At 43.7% G+C, this 16,943-nt stretch overlaps 1 protein-coding gene across 9 annotated transcripts in view; it reads right to left on the reverse strand.

Annotated features, from left to right (window-relative positions):
- The window catches only part of TBC1D1 (TBC1 domain family member 1), a 244,012-nt gene that overhangs the window by 146,063 nt on the left and 81,006 nt on the right, over nt 1–16,943 (reverse strand). Inside the window, exon 1 of one of the 9 annotated variants that reach the window (XM_009206662.2) lies at nt 15,408–15,634. The exons of 7 other annotated variants lie outside the window; for them this stretch is intronic. In XM_009206662.2, coding sequence (XP_009204926.2) covers nt 15,408–15,437 — 30 coding nt within the window. In that variant the 5' untranslated portion in view covers nt 15,438–15,634. Of the gene's footprint in view, nt 1–14,867; nt 15,221–15,407; nt 15,635–16,943 lie in introns of those variants that run through there. One more of the 9 variants, XM_009206659.4, reaches the window with a different exon arrangement.

The following is a 16,943-nucleotide window of genomic DNA, read 5'->3' on the forward strand; positions in this document are numbered from 1 at the left end:
TCTTTCTCTACATTTCCAGCTCTAAATTCTTTCCTAAACTTCGCTAACATTTCCAATCACCTATTTAAAGAATCACCAGGCCGGGCACAGTGGCTCATGCCTGTAATCCCAGCATTTTGGGAGGCTGAGGCAGGCGGATCACCTGAGGTCAGGAGTTCAACACCAGCCTGGCTAACATGGTGAAACCCCTGTCTCCACTAAAAATACAAAATTAGCTGGGCATGGTGGTGCACGCCTGTAATCCCAGCTACTCCAGAGGCTGAGGCAGGAGAATCACTTAAACCCAGGAGGTGGAGGTTGCAGTGAGCTGAGATTGTGCCACTGCACTCCAGCCTGGGGGACAAAGTGAGACTCTATCTCCAAAAAAAGAAAAAAAAGAAAAAGAATCACCAGACTTCTAGTCCTTGACCTTAAAATATCCACATCAAGTTCATTCTCTTTTCCTTAAAATAGGCCTTTCTTCCTACTTCCTTGTTTCCCAAATGCCTTCTAGGTAACTGGGCTCAAAACCTGGAAAGTGGCTTCTGCTCTTCTTTCTCCTTACTCCCTCTTTCCCTCAGCTCTTTGAGTGCATATTCTCTCACCACGAGCCCAAAACCTCAAGCACTGGTCTGGGCCTGCACTTGCTTCAGCCAGACCCCAGCAAGACCTCTCCTCTGCCGCCTCTGGCATCTCCCTACATCCATCCTGCCATCCATCCTGCTATCCAGCACAGCCTGATCTTCTGGAAACACATGTCTGATGGAGTCAGCCTCCTGCTCACAAACCTTCTCGGGTTCCTCTGCAATCTCTACCAGAACAAACACAGTCCTGCTAACCCTCAGGGTCTCCCACCGATGGGGCTCCACGCAACTCTTCCTGCCTTCTTTCAGCTGGCTTCTCTGTAAGTTCCGTTTGTACCAAACATGTTTCAAACACACCTCCTAAGCCTCTGTTCATTTGGGTTTCCACCTCCATGCCTTTGCTCATGCAATTTCTTCCACCTGCAGTATTCTTTGTCACCCCCTGGATGGGACCTTTGAATCACTCACTCAACTTATTCACTTCTGGGATGAAATGCAGCCACAGGAGGCTGGAATGGCTGGTATCTGGTCACAGAGCCAGGCTAGACACCACTAGACCTCCCCAGTAAGGACTGGTTTTTTAGGTCACACCGGGTCCCTATGATTTGCTTTTAATTGGGATAAAATCATCCTGTGTGAAATTTCCTTATTAGGCTAAAACCTCTAAGCCCACTAAATTTAAAAGAGAGAGAGGGAGAGAAAAGCTGCCGCTGCCCACATTTCCAGGGACTGGCAGGGATTCTCTGAAACTCACAAGTCTTACCAGGTCTGCACGCTCATGTTGAGCAGTAGGTGCTAAGTGACTGTAAAGGGCTGTGGTGCCCACCCTGGGGTCTTCATGCAGGGCTTGAGGGTAGAGTTACCCTCTCTGCCCCATAGTGACAGGCCAGCTGGGCTCCACTGCCTCCATCTGTTCGGTCAGGATTAGCACAAAAACCTGTTAGAGAGGTTGAAAGAGCCCCCAGATCAGCAGAGAGATACTCCAGGACACTGTGGACCTTGCTTAACACCCACACCCAAGCCAAATCTCTGGCACCCAGAATAAAAACGATGCTTTTGAGGACAATAAGTTAACAGTGTACAATCAGTTCTACTTATCCCTGATCAAAATTAACAGTGAGGTTGTAAAGTGCGATTTACTACATTTGGGAAATTATTACCTCTGTATACCAAGGGGCTACTCAGACGTTTACAGTTCTCCACCTGCTTTCCAGCAGGTCGACCCTGTGACTGCCTTCACCGCCTTCCCCCAACCCAACCCCGCCCCAGGTCAGCAGCTGGGTCTCTCTTGTCCTGGCAGTTGTGTCTCAAGTGCTGACACAGAGTAGAGGCACAAGAAATAGATTGTGATCAACACCGAGCTTGAAGCGGCCAGATTTCCTGACCAAGAATGTCTGGAAACACCACACTACTCCCCCAAATAGTGTAGTTATTGCAAAACAAATACAGAGTTGTGTGGTGTGGTGGTCTTGTACATCAAGCTCTTTCCTTGGGGAAAAATATCCAGAGACCACAATCTCAGCTGATTTACACACTAGAGAACTGACAAAAATCAAACTTTGGTACGATGTTCTTTCAGTTACACCAAAACTGGATGGCACAGGCTTGAAGGGCTGCTTTTACTGAAACACAAGTACAATATAAATCCCTATGTATTACATTCACATAGTTCTGGAAATGGAAGGAGAATCCCTTCCCTTCACCTGGAAATTCAGGAAGACAGCTTTTTCTGGAACCATAAGAAGGCTTTAGCCCTAGATGTACTAGCAATATCTCATGTTTATAATACAATTAATTGATTAATAAACAGTACACAAGGGGCCACAAACTCCTTACTCATAAGCGGGCTTTTGGTTTGTGTTTCTGAAGTCAAATTTTACAAGTTCTAATACAGGGGTATCCAATCTTTTGGCTTCCCTGGGCCACATTGGAAGAATTGTCTTGGCCCACATGTAACATACATTAACACTAATGATAGTTGATTAGCTTTAAAAAAAAAAATCTCATAATGTTTTAATGAAAGTTTATGAATCTTTTTTGGGCCACATTCAAAACCATCCTGGCCCGTATGCAGCCCACAGGCCGTGGAGTGGACACTTGCTCTAACATTTTAAACTTGGAAACTTACATATTTCTTTTAAAAGCCTAACACAATAGAGACTGTTACAATAGACCAGCGTAAATGTCTCTAAGCAAATAATGTCTCAAAAATATGACAGTTTATTTCCACCTAATGACTGGTTTCCTTTGGGCCCACCCTTTAAAAAGAACTTCCGCAAAATACCATTTGGCTAATTCTCTGCCTTGGGCAGTCCTACAATTATAAATTCTGCTAAACAAATAAACTTCCTTCCTATTTTTAAAGTATTCCAAAATTGGAAACTCTATGTCTCTGGTTGGCAAACTATTTTCTGGAGTCTAAGAGCCTTAGCCGTGAAGAAATTCTTTGCTGCACTTTGAGAGATGAAAAAGACCAGGAACTGTCAAGGAGTCCCTCCCTATGCCTATTTCAGGGAAGGGGAACTAAAGGCACAGAGTCGTGACCTTGGGCAAGGTCACACAGGCTGCTGGTGGCAGAAGCCAATGTCATCCTGTCTCCCCCATTTTCCCCTTAACTGATCTAAGTGACTTGTGGCCTGAAAAAAGCAGTTTGCTCTTGTTCGGTACTAGGGACCAGGGTTTATGTTTCATTCATGCAGAATGTGCTAGAACAACAGAAAGAATCTAAATATTAGTGTCAGCGAAAAGAATCAATCTCTGTAAAACATTTAAAGAGATTTATTCTGAGCCAGATGTGAGGACCACGACCCATGACATAATCCCAGGAGGACCTGAGAACATGTGCTCAAGGTGATCGGGGCTATAGCTTGGTTTATACATTTTAGGGAAACATAAGACATCAATCAATATATGTAAAGTGTACATTGGTTTGGTCTGGAAAGGTAGGACAACTTGAAGGTAGAGGGAAAGTTCCAAGTCATAGGTGGATTCAAAGAGTTTCGGAGTGGCAATTAGTTGAAAGCGTTATAGAAATAAGTGTGTAGGTTAAGACAAGGTCATAACCTGGGTAAACACCAAGGTTTTTATCATGCGGGTAAGGCCTCCAGGTAGCAAGCTCATCAGACCTAACAAAAAATGTGCCAGACTCTTAGTTAATTCTCTCCTGGTACAGGGAAAAGATCTGGAAAGCGAAGAGAATTCTTTAGAGAATGTAGATTTTCCCCACAAGAGACAGCTTTCCAGGGCCATTTCAAAATATGCCAAAGAAATACATTCTGTGGTAAAATATTTCAGTTTCTTTCAGGGTCTGCTATCTGTCATGTGATGTTAGACTAGAGTTAGGCTGGAATTTGAGATCTGTTTTGGCAGTCTTAAGATCTGTTTTAATGTTTACACTGGTCAGTTGTGCCTGAATTCCAGAGAGAGGAAGGTATAATGAAGCATGTCCCCTTTCCCATCACGACCTGAATGAGTTTTTCAGGTTTTCTTTGGAATGCCCTTGACTGAGGAGGGGGTGGTCCATCAGTCAGTTGGGGTGCTTCAAATTTTGTTTTTGGTTTCCATTTGAATGAGTACCAGGTGGCGCAAAGGGCTCCGTTTGGATCTTAGCTGTGGCTTTGGGAAAGACATCTCACCTGTAGTGGGCTTCCTGTTTCTTCATCCTTAAAAAGAAGAAATACAGCGAAGCAACTACAAAAGTCTTTCTCCACCCCTAAATTCAATGATGATGATGGTTCACGTGTACTAAGTGCTTAATCTAGGTACTAAGTGTGTTATGTGGATAAACTGTCAACAGCTTGGATGATAGCTATTTATTATCTCCTTTTAATGGATGAACACATTCATGTCTAGAGAAAAAAAATAACTTACTTAAGGTCATACCTCCACTGGTAATGCGTGGAGAGATCTGACCTAGACCAATGATTCCGTGGGCCCTTTCCCCCTTATCAGAGGTAGACAATCTAAGATAGTTGGCTTGACTTGTAGTCACAGAGACACAGATTCTGAATTGAATACAACTGTAGCAATCATTTAACACAATGTTCTCATTTTATAGATCAAGGACTGAGGCCCAGGCAAGCATAACTTGCCCTAGGCCAAAAAATGTATTGGAAACATGTAGCTACACCCTGCTGTTCCTAGACAAGCTCATCCTAAAGAGTGTTTGACAGTTTACAAGCACTTACATCAGCTCATCTGATGCCAAACAAGACTACCTAATGGGCAGCTGGCATTGATCATCTCTCCCATGTCACCTAGCCAAGGCTAAACAGCAAACACAGAGCACACCGGGACCTGCACCCCACGCCTGCTACTGCCTGCCTAGTGTGCTGTCTATAGGCTAATAAAACATCCACAGTATGATGCTCTAGAGAGTCTATGCAGAATCGACTCCTGCAGAGAACTTTCCAGGTAAGCTGAATCACTATGAAACATGGTACTGTGATATTGTTCTTGTTCTCTGATATTGAAAAGAATATCAGAGAACAAGTGAAAACACTCTAAAATCCACAACTCAAGTCAATGATGAAATGCAATCTCATGTGGTCACTCAAAACTGACCTCTTTCAGTCTATCATTCAATTGTCTGAACCTCCTCCCAATCTTCACCTTCAATCTTCTATGTGATTTTTCTCTTGTTTCCTGTTTCCTTCTCTCCCTAGCTGAGAACATCACAAAATTCAGGGATTTAAAAAAAAATGTTACACTTCTTGTATAGTTTCAATATGGTGTATCTATTTTTAAAAGCAGATTAGTTGAATGTTTTATGTCTCTCACCTAAGAAAGGGGAAAATAGTTCAGTTTCTCAGTGGAACAAGATATTTTTCTAAGCTCTGCTGCCCTTGTTTCACATCCTGAACATGTGTTGTAATCCCTCTGTTACAGAGATAATGCAGGTACAACAGATAAAATATGAATTTAGAGCCAAACAAGTCAAGCTCTAATCTTAATAGCTAGGATAAGGTACCGAGCCTTTCTGAACTTCAGTTTCTTCATATTTCTTTTCTGGAAAAAAAAAAAAAAAAAAAAAAAAAAAAACGTGGAAGGAGGAAATAATACCACTACTGCCACAATTATTTTGAGAATTAAAATTAATTATGAGACTTGACTACTCCTAACACAATGGTTGGCACAAATAAAGTTCTCAAAAATATAATCATCTCCTCCCTTATGTTACTCATGCTAATATAACTGTCCCTTCTATTAAATGCCCTCTGCAGGTGACGTTTTTCTGAGCAAAGTCAACCTCTCATATTAGAGGGAAGAGATCCATTACACACACCTACCCCATCTTCTACAGGATGCCTTCCCGGAAACAGAAGCACTCAGTGAATGGGTGGGTCACTATAGCCCAGTGCTAGGGAGCTAAACAGCCACATTAGACATTGGCAAGTTCCACTCTCTTCAAATACTCAGGCTGTGCTTCTTCTTGCACAGTTAACACAACTGGTTGGTCCTCCCAGGCTGCAGAAACACCCTTCACACATCAAAGGATCCCCACCCACCCCAACCCGACTACTCAGCCTTCCTCTCTTTGCTCATTTCCCTGCAGGCATCTTGACCTGAAATTTGCAAGAATACACTCATCAAGTGGTTAAATCAAGTATTATGGGTCAGGCACAGTGGCTCAGGCCTGTAATTACGGCACTTTGGGGCCGAGGCAGGCACATCACTTGAGGTCAGGAGTTCAAGACCAACCTGGCCAACATGACAAAACCCCATCTCTACTAAAAATACAAAAATTAGCCAGTCGTGGTGGCGTGTGCCTGTAGTCCCAGCTACTCAAGAGGCTGAGGCAGGAGAATCACTTGACCCCGGGAGGCAGAGGTTGCAGTGAGCCGAGATCGCACCACTGCACTCCAGCCTGGGCAACAGAGCAAGACTCTGTCTCAAAAATATAAATAAATAGTGTTCTGAAATACAATAGATTGTTTGATAGATGTGCATAGTTTTGATTTTAGTAAAACATTTTGAAGATGAAAGTGCAAACAAATCAGCAGAGCAATATTAACAACATACATCAAAAACAGGTGTCCAAGAACTTTTTAAGTTCTGCCACAAACTAGCTGTGTGATTTTGTTCAAATCAAGTTACTTCATCTCTCTGGGTGTCAGTTCCCCACGTAGCAAAGAACGAATGGAATTACATTCAAGATGACATTCTGGTTATACCATAATTACATTACTAAATGCTACTAGAATGACCACCACCCTAAGCCACAATTACCGACAGGTATTTGTGGGCCCTAGGCAGTGCTGGTATGAAAAAAAGGTCTGAGTAATTTATTTAAAGTGATGTGCCTTCCCCAAGGTTAAAAATCAGTGGTCTCAAAAACAAGGCAAACAGTTGGAAAGCAACCCCGACTCCATTCTGAAACACGCTAGTAAACTATCGCCAGCATTTCCTAACTATTCCTTTTCATAATCTACCATATCAATGACCTACAATTACCCTCGACTTCACTCAGACCTCATCTTCTAGTCTCCTCCAAAATCCCAGCAGAGTGATTATTTGTGCACATATCACATTAAAATTAAATTATCTCCACAGGTCTCCCTCTCCCCATTAAACTGCAAGCTACTCAAAGTCCGGGCCCATGTCCTACTCATCTCAGTATCTACCCCGCCTGATACCACACATGCCATTAATTTAAACTGCCCATTCAACCATGTTTTACACGGTTTACATCTGAAGATAGTCTTCACAATTTCCTAAGCAGATTTTGACATTATCGGATTTTAAAATAGGATCTATTTTTAAAAAGATAAATACAAAACAAGTATATTAAGTTCATTTTAGAGATGAGAAAACAGGCTCAGCAAAGTTAACTTAGCCAGGGTTCCACCAATGTAAAAGAACAGAGCCTGTGAATCTAATCCCATTATAACATGACAGATACAAAAATAATTTACAGGAAAATAACCAAAGTGCATGAAAATTAAGGAAATTTTTCTGTCAACAAAAGAGCATAGAGTACTTTTCATCACTCCTCCAATAACAAAATCAGAAATCACAGAAATTTTAAAATGGAAAAATCAGATACTTAAGATTAGATTCATAAATATCATAAATACAGGCCGGGCACAGTGGCTCACGCCTGTAATCCCAGCACTTTGGGAGGCTGAGGCAGGCGGATCACAAGGACAGGAGCTTGAGACCATCCTGGCCAGCATGGTGAAACCCCGTCTCTACTAAAAATACAAAAAAATTAGCCAGGCATGGTGGCGTGTGCCTGTAGTCTCAGCTACTCGGGAGTCTGAGGCAGGAGAATTGCTGGAACCTGGCAGGCAGAGGTTGCAGTGAGCTGAGATCACACCACTGCACTCCAGCGTGGGCAACAGAGCGAGACTCCGTCTTAAGAAAATATATATATCATAAATACAACCAAATAAAGGTTTTCTTATAGGTTGTACAGATGTTCTTGAATATTACTGTGCATTATAAAATAAAATTCAAAAGCACTAACATTTCCCTTTTTTTTTTTTTTTGAGATAGGATCTCGCTCTGTCACCCAGGCTAAAGTGCAGTGGCACAATCTTGGCTCACTACAACCTCTGCCTCCCAGACTCTAGCAATTCTCGTGCCTCATCCTCCCAAGTAGCTGGGATTACAGGTGCACACCACCACACCCAGCTAATTTTTGTATTTTTCTAGAGACAGGGTTTTGCATATAGGCCAGACTGGTCTCAAACTCCTGGCCTCAAGTGATCACCCGCCTCAGCCTCCCAAAGTGCTGGGATCACAGGCGTGAGCCAACACGCCTAGTCTAACATTGGTTCTACTCCTTAAAAGTTAATCAAAAGAAAGGGAGTAGGACAACATCAGCTGTCACTAGACAAACATAAATTAAAACATCCATGAGGTACCACTATACACCTATTAGAACAACCAAATTCCAGAATACAACATCAAATGCCTATAAGGAGCAAAAGAAATTTTCATTCATTGTTGATGGCAATACAAAATGGTACAGGCACTTTGAAAAGCAGTTGAGTGCTTCTCACAAAAACAAATGTACTCTTACATTACAATCTAGCAATCATACTTCTCGATATCTACTCAAAGGAGCTGAAAACTCAGATCCACACAAAAAACTACACAGAGATGTTCATAGTAGCTTTACTCGTAATTGCTAAAACTTGGAAGCAACCAAGATGTCCTTCTGTGGGTGAATGGATAAACTGTGGTACATCCAGGCAATGAATATTATTCAGCACTAAAAAATGAACTATCAAGCCATTTTAAAAAAAAAGCACACAGGAAACTTAAATGCATATACTCAGTGAAAGAAGCCAATCTGAAAAGGCTACACACATACTGTGTATGATTCCAACTACATGACATTCTCTATAGGCAGAACTACATATACATTCTCTATAGATAGTACGAAGATTAGTGGGTTGCCAAAGGCTTATGGGAAGGGAGGGATGAATCGAACACAGAGGACTGGTAGGGCAATGAAACTACTCTGTATGATATTATAATGCTGGATACATGTCATTATACATTTATCCAAACCTGTAGAATGTACATCACCAACAGTGAACCCTAATGTAAACGATGGACTTTGTGTGATAATCATATGTCAATATAGATTCATCAGTCGTAACAAATGCACCATTCTGGTGATGAATATTAATAACAGGGAATGCTGTGCATGAGTGGGGACAGGGGCTATATAGGAAATCTCTGTAACTTCCACTCAATTTTGCTGTAAACCTACAACTGCTTTAAAAAACAACTGCTCTAAAAAAGTATATTAAAAAAAAAAAGGGAAGAAGCAGAAGTTGGGCACAGTGTGGTCACTGCACACCAAGCACCATACAGAAGAAAATACGCAACTATAAGAGTTTGGGGAGGACCGGGCACAGTGGCTCACGCCTATAATCCCAGCACTTTGGGAGGCCGAGGCAGGTGGATCACAAGGTCAGGAGATCGAGACCATCCTGGCCAACATGGTGAAATCCCGTTTCTACTAAAAATACAAAAATTAGCTCGGTGCGGTGGCGCCTGCCTGTAATCCCAGCTACTCGGGAGGCTGAGGTAGGAGAATCACTTGAGCCTGGGAGGCGGAGGGAGGCAGAGGGAGCCAAGATCGCGCCACTGCACTCCAGCCTGGCCACAGAGTGAGACTCCGTCTGGGAAAAAAAAAAAAAAAGAGTTTGGGGAAAGATCAGCTTTGGTACCTAACAGGTCTTCATTGCTCCAGAATAAAATACCAAAGGGGTCTGTATGCCATGCTCATCCTGGTCCCCGTTCACCTCTGCTACTCCCCCCAGCAGTCTCGCTCCAGCCCCACCAACCTCCTGTGACTGCAGCTCCACCAAGGGGGCTCAAAGCCTTAACATATGCTACTCCAACTGCCCAGCACACCCTGCCTTCCCGTTATTCTCTACCCTGCTTAGTACATTCGTCCAATGAATGAATGATTAATTAGAGGTGCTTCAGGAAAGGAATAAAGGATGAGGAGAGTTTTGACAGAAACAGAAGAACAGGGGACAAACATATATAGGCTAAGATCAGTTTAAAGAATTTTCTAAGGAAACAAATTATACTTTAATCAGCTTTTTTTCATCACTGGGCATTGCTCTGGGCTGTGTTCTATTTGTGGATTAGGTGGGATTTCTAGCCCTGCTTTCCTCCATTCTCTTTCAGTAAAACCAACCTACGCCCAAGTTCCTGGCACACTCTAAGCAACTAGAGTTCCCAAAGCACAAAGCACAGCTGCCACCACTACCAGATAAAAAGCGCTCCACAGGAACTCTGCTGAAATCCTGGTCAGGGTTATACCAGCTCTGCTTAGCCAAGGCAGCAAATTTTTCAGATTCAAGGAATGGTTTGACTATGACAAGAAGGAGTTTTCCCCTCCCTTATTAAACTCAAGCATCCGCTAATAAAATGTAATATGAGTCTACAGAAGAAAAAAAATTTTTTAAACAATACATCACATTAACCTAGGACACACATCAAGGATAAACCAACATTGGACTGACTTCAAGCAACACAAGAAAATTGTTGCCTAAATACTTGCTATAGTCAGATTCACACCTTACATAGGAAGGCTGCTGTGCTGTGTGCTGGTAAACAGAAGGACAACTCCTGCGGCCTACAGGCACCCAAGGTGGGCTGGTCCAGTCTGCAGGAAACCTCAAAGGTAAATAAATAAGACCAGAGTCAGGACAGAACTTTGCATGAAAGCTTTGCTTAGAAGGAAGAGATGATGGAAGGGCAAATTGTACTTACACTCAACATACAAACTGCAATTAGTTACTCGGTTATTTGCACCAAACACACACAAACAAGAGAGCAAAGCCACTGGGTCACATCATTTCAAAATATAAAGGACAATGACTATCCACTGGTATTCCTTTCTTATTACTGAGGTCCAAGCTACCAATATCACCTCCTGACTGAACCAAAACCACCTCCTAAGTGGTCCTTCTGCTTCCATTCGAAATATACATCAGCTGATATCACTCCTCCCTTCCACACCTTTAATGGCTTCTGACTACACTTAAAAGCATATCCAAACCCCATTCTAAGCCTATGGAGTCATAAACAGCCTGGCCCACCTTACCCTTCCCACCCAGAGGCCAGTACTATGCACCCAGCTGGAGGTATTCCAGCCACACCTCCCTTCTCCCTGCGGCCTGCTTGGAGCATGTTTACTGCCCTCTCACCAGTCATATGGAATGCCACCCCTGCACCACCCCACCCCGGAGCCACTCTTACTTCTCTTCCTAGCACTGACCACCATCCCAAATAATCTTGTTCATCTATTTGCTTAATGCTTTGCTATCTCTCCCATCTAGAATACCATAAAAACAGGGACCTGGTCTGCCTGTCTGTTGCTAAATCCCCAGCTCCTCAAATACCTGCATTGAACACATTTGTTAAATGACCTGTTGAATGAATGGTGGCTATAAACCAGCATTTTAAGTAATGCCCAAATATGGAAAACCTGGTTTTACATAAAATATTAATTAGCAATCAGTTACTTGCTTTACAAAAGGATTCTGTGGGCTGGACACAATGGCTCACGCCTGTAATCCCAACATTTTGGGAGGCCAAGGTGGGCAGATCACTTGAGGTCAGGAGTTCAAGACCAGCCTGGCCAACATGGTGAAACCCCGCCTCTACTAAAAATACAAAAATTAGCTAGGCATGGTGGCATATGCCTGTAGTCCCAGCTACTAGGGAGGCTGAGGTGGGAGGAGCACTTGAACCCAGGAGGCAGAGGTTGCAGTGAGCCGAGATCGTGCCACTGCACACCAGCCTGGGTAACAGAGAGAGACTCAGTGTCAAAAAAAAAAAAAAAAGATTCCTTTTTTAATGCATCTTTAAATATTTAATTTATAAATCTTCAGGATGCACACTTTTTAAAGGATAATCTATTGTGGAGAGTGAATTAACTCCTCCAGGACATAAACACTGCTTATATACAAAAAGTACTAATAAACACTTGTTGAATGAGCACTGGAAAATACACAGTTAAATGCCTTATTAATACATTAAATACACAGTTAAATACTTTACTCATAAACTAAATACTTAATACACACCATAAACTATTAAGAAACTGAACTTGGATTTGAAACACAGCAAACTTGGCTATATTTAGTTCTCATTTTCCATTTTTTCTCATAAACTGACATATGTATATTTAAAATCTACTAACTTGAAATACCAGCAATAATCTTAGCTACAAACTTTATAAGCAGGTGCAAATCCAAATAAATTCTAAAAGTTACTTGGCAGTTCTGCTGCAGTTAGTTTTGACTAACAGATACATGGAGGCATAGAAACAGTAGATATACTCAAAACTGCTGGGTTGTTGGGGACATCTGTGAGTTTACTATGAAAATCACAAAGCTTGAAAAGTTCAGTTTTATGTATAAACTGTGTAAAAAGTCAAGTGTCCCCAGAGAAAGACTAATCAAGAAATCACACTGCTATAAAGCCCGGCCACATTCTTGACACAATGCACACCTGCCCTAAAGTTCCAGATCACGTCCAATTTTTTTTAAAAGTACATCTCATGTTTTTCTTTCTTCTTTAAGAGATAATCTCTTTAAAACAAAACTCTTCCATTTTGGCTTTATTCCTACGTCACGAAATTGCCCACTCTACACATTCAATATTCACCCAATAATAATGCATTGCACGAGAAAAACACATCCATGCTCAGGTATCCATGCGAATCAACTGACGCCCAGCCCTTCTCCTTCTCTACCAGGTGTTCAGCTGCAGTTGCAAAGGTCAAAATGAAAAAGGAAAAGGAAAGTCAGCTGCGTAACTGGATGTGCAGGTGTTTGTGTGAGGCCTGTGCTCATGTGCAGCTGTGTGTTTCTGAAGGGGCATTCTGAAGTCAAATATAACAACTTCAGGATTACTCACATTGTGTGCATTATCTACACCTTTTGTCTTTGTCTTTAGGATATTACCTAGTTTGTAATGTAAAGTATGTTAATGACTTGCCTCTTCACCGTAAACCACATCGGTTCCATAGAACATCATTTTTAGTCTATAACTCCAAGAAATGAACTTCCAAAGAGTAATTTCATGTTCTAAAATCTTTCACAGGGTAACATGTTATCTATAAAAATCATTCAATTTCAGGATATAATTTGTAATGGCTGCACCACCTAGAGGAAATGAAATATAAAATAATCACATTTTAAAAATTTATGCTAAGAGGTATACATGAATTTGCTCTAAAAACATTTAATAGTTTTTCGCTGTTGTCCTGTAATCGAAATAGTAATTTTTAGGCCGGGTGCGGTGGCTCACACCTGTAATCCCAGCACTTTGGGAGGCCGAGGCGGGTGCATTACTTGAGCCCAAGCGTTCAAGACCTGCCTAGCCAATATGGCAAAACCCCATCTCTACTGAAAATACAAAAATTAGCTGGGCGTGGTGGCGCACACCTGTAATCCCAGCTACTGGGGAGGCTGAGACACAAGAATGGCTTGAACCTGGGAGGTGGAGGGTGCAGTGAGCTGAGATCGCACCACTGCACTCCAGCCTAGGTGACAGAGTGAGACTCTGTCTCAAAAATAATAATTTTGAAATAACAAGATTCAGAATCCAAATTAAGCTACCAGCCTACATTTCCTCTATATAAATTTTTCTAATGATTTGACACTCGGAGAAGGCTAACAATCGTCCTAAAAGTCTGTGATGGTTTTTGAAATAAGGCTTTCTTGGGGGCGTTTTCACTGTCTCCTCTGTACCAAAGTAAACAAAAATTCATCTCACTCCCACAATGAATAGCATCTTACTAAATATGTTCTGGAAAAGTAAAACTTACACAGTACTAGCAGTAAGTTTTTAAAAATTTACATTTACTTCTTATTGGTTTTGCAATAAAATGAGTTGCGATTTTTTTTCCCCCTCCCTTTGGCCTTACAGTACAAAAGCATAACGATATAAAAGTAGACTCATATCCTCAATCTAGGATGAGGAAGTAAAATATAATCAGACAACACACTGAATTACTTTTCAAACTTCAAAAAAGTTTTTAAATTTACCGATACTTAATAAAAGCTAATTAGCTATCAGTTCAAACCAGAATGTGTAGGTATTACCAATTTTTCTTCAGTACGAAACCGCTTTTTAATGACTCAAAATGTTTTTGAAAGTCATCTCATTTTACCACCAGCTACGTTTCAGGAAGTGATTCTAATGGAATGCTATTTACCTAGTAAGAAAATCTATCTAAAAACTTTTGCCCATCTAAAAACTAGTGTTATCTAGTTTCTGTGTCTCCAATTTTGTCACTTAAATCACAGGCAAAGCCATACCTGCTCACAAACAGGTACTCATAAAAATGTAATTAAATAATACCGTAAAAGCATTGCATAACTGGAGATATAACCACCACCTAATTAAATTATTAATTGGTAAAGGCTCCCAGAATGGCTAACGAGTTTGTGAGCTTATTACTCAACCAGCCATACACAGGAAGCAAGCCCGGCGAAGGAGCCGGCCAAGGGACTGAGTTCATGGGGTGACAGCAAGATGCCCCAGCTACCAGCGAGCCTTTCAAGGCAGCGAGGGTCGTATCCTTTAAAGCACATTCTGACACCTGGCACTGCAGGAGTGGATAAAAAGAATGCTATTGATGCTACTACCGTGTTCTCGAGCTGGTGGGAACTCTGGAAATCTACACTAATGCCTTCCTGTTAGCAACAGTGCAACTGGCCTGAATTTGCACCACCCAGTTATCTCGAAAGCGCTGATGTTCTGAAAACAAAACTTTGTGGGAATGGAAAGTTAAAAACTTCTATTTAAAACTCAGACCTCAGAACATGCCCTTTGAAACCAGAGGGTTAAAAACGAAAGACAGACACCCCTTGCGGGCACCAGCTTCAGCCTTTGGGCATCCTCGGCGCCCAGTCCAGGCGGCCCAGCGCAAGCCGACATCTACGAGAGAGACACACGAGGGCGACACCCGCGAAGGAGACATGCGGGGTCGACATCCGCGAGGTCCCGTGCCGGGGAGCACCAAGCAGCACCTACGCGGCGCGGGGAGCAACAGGGGCTGGAGGAGCCGCCCGCTGGGTTCGGGCTTCCGCAGGGGTCTCCGAGTCCAGCCTCAGTCTCCCCAACTGTGAAATGGGCGCCGTTACCTCGCCAGTCCTCCCCACAGGGATCTGGGAGACTAATGAATGAGAAACGCGCGGCTAACGACCCGCTGGCGCCCGCCGCTCACCCCCCGCCGCGCCTAGCCGCCCCCCCCCCCCCAGCGGCCCGGCCCAGCCCGGCCCCAAGGTTACAAATGTTCCAGCCCCGCGCCTGCCGCTCCGCTCCGGTAACGGGCGCCCGCCCGACGCCGCCTACCTTGGCCACCCAGCTGAACAATGGTGACATCGCGGGCCGGGCGGCGGCTCTTCGCCCGCCGGCTCCCGCTCACTCCCGCCGCCGGCCCGTGGACCCGCGGGCGGCCGGGGGCGGGCTTGGGGAGCAGCGGGGCCGGGGCATCGCTCTCCCCGGCGGCTGCGGCGGCGGCGGCGGCGGCGGCGGCGGGCTCCACCCAGCTCGTCACTGCCCCGAGAGGTCGCGCCCGCCGGGCGGCCAGGCAGAGAAAGGGAAGTGGGAGGGGAGAGCGCGGGGAGGGGGTGGGCGGGGGGAGGAGGGGACAGGAGGGGAGGGCGCGCGGCCGACCCCGCCCACCCCCGCGCTCCGCTGCTGGCGGGAAGTTGGGACATGCTGGGGTCGCCCCCCTCAGAGATGCCCAGGGCTGCTCAGGAAACCCTGGAGGCTGGGGACGCGCCTTTCCAGGCCTCTGGGGTCCGTTTCGCACAACTTTCAGAAATCTAAGAATTCCTCCCTCTCCGAAGTTCGACAAAAGTCCCAGAGTTGGAGCTAACACAAAGCCCGCCCAACTTTCCAGGGGTGATCCCCACCCCCAGGGCGTTTCTTCCTAAGCGCTTTAGATTGCTGGTAACAAAAGGACCAGTGTTCCCCAGCCCCTAATACCTTTATATAATCAAAGGTGGTTTTCTCGGAGTCAGAAAACTCGGCGATTGAGACCAAAAATGGGGCAGAGGAAAAGAAGCATTTAGCTCCTGCCTGCCGGGAGGCTTTTGCAACTTGAGAAATGTTGATTTCACCATAGTTTTCTTCTCTCCCAAGGCAAGATGGTGAGACGTGGTGGTCAGTTTATGGCTACAAAGGTAAAGCTGAGTTTCAATCCCAGCCACTGCTGAGTTCCACGTTGGAAAAAAAAAAAAAAGTCCAAAGGTCTAATCGCTGATGTGTAATGTATGTGTCAGGTGGAACCACTCACTGAGTTCCTCAGGCCAAATGGCCAACCCAGCCCAAGAATTCTGCTTCTCTTTTCCTTTTACTAATTGTGCATTATCTTCATGAAGGACCATTGGGACATTTTAATGTTGTTCCCTAACCATCCAGCATGTGAGTTTAGTGAGGGTATTAGCTACCTATTGCTGTATAAAAAATTACCCCAAAACTGAGAAGCTTAAAACCACAAACAACTTCTGTGGGTCAGAAATCCAGGAGCATCTTAGCTGGATGGCTCTGGCTGAAAGTCTCCCCAAAATTTCAGCCAAGCTGTTAACTGAGGCTGCAGTCATCTCAAGACTGGCCTGGAACTGAAGGATCCACTTCCACACTCATTCACATAGGTGTTGCCAGTATTTAGTTCCTCGCAGGCAGCTGGACTCAGGGCCCCCGTTTCTTGCTGTTTTTTTCCATAGTGCTAAATCAGAAAATGGCAGTTTGTATCCCCCAGCACAAGTGATCCGAGAGATCGCACAAATCCAAAAAGAGTTTTTTTATATAAATTAAGGTATGACATCCCAACACTTTTGCTCTATTACTGTTTGTGAAAACCAAAGACATAAGTCTAGTCCA

The sequence above is a fragment of the Papio anubis genome, chromosome 3 (genome assembly GCF_008728515.1).
Source record: "Papio anubis isolate 15944 chromosome 3, Panubis1.0, whole genome shotgun sequence".
Classification (NCBI taxonomy): domain Eukaryota; kingdom Metazoa; phylum Chordata; class Mammalia; order Primates; family Cercopithecidae; genus Papio; species Papio anubis.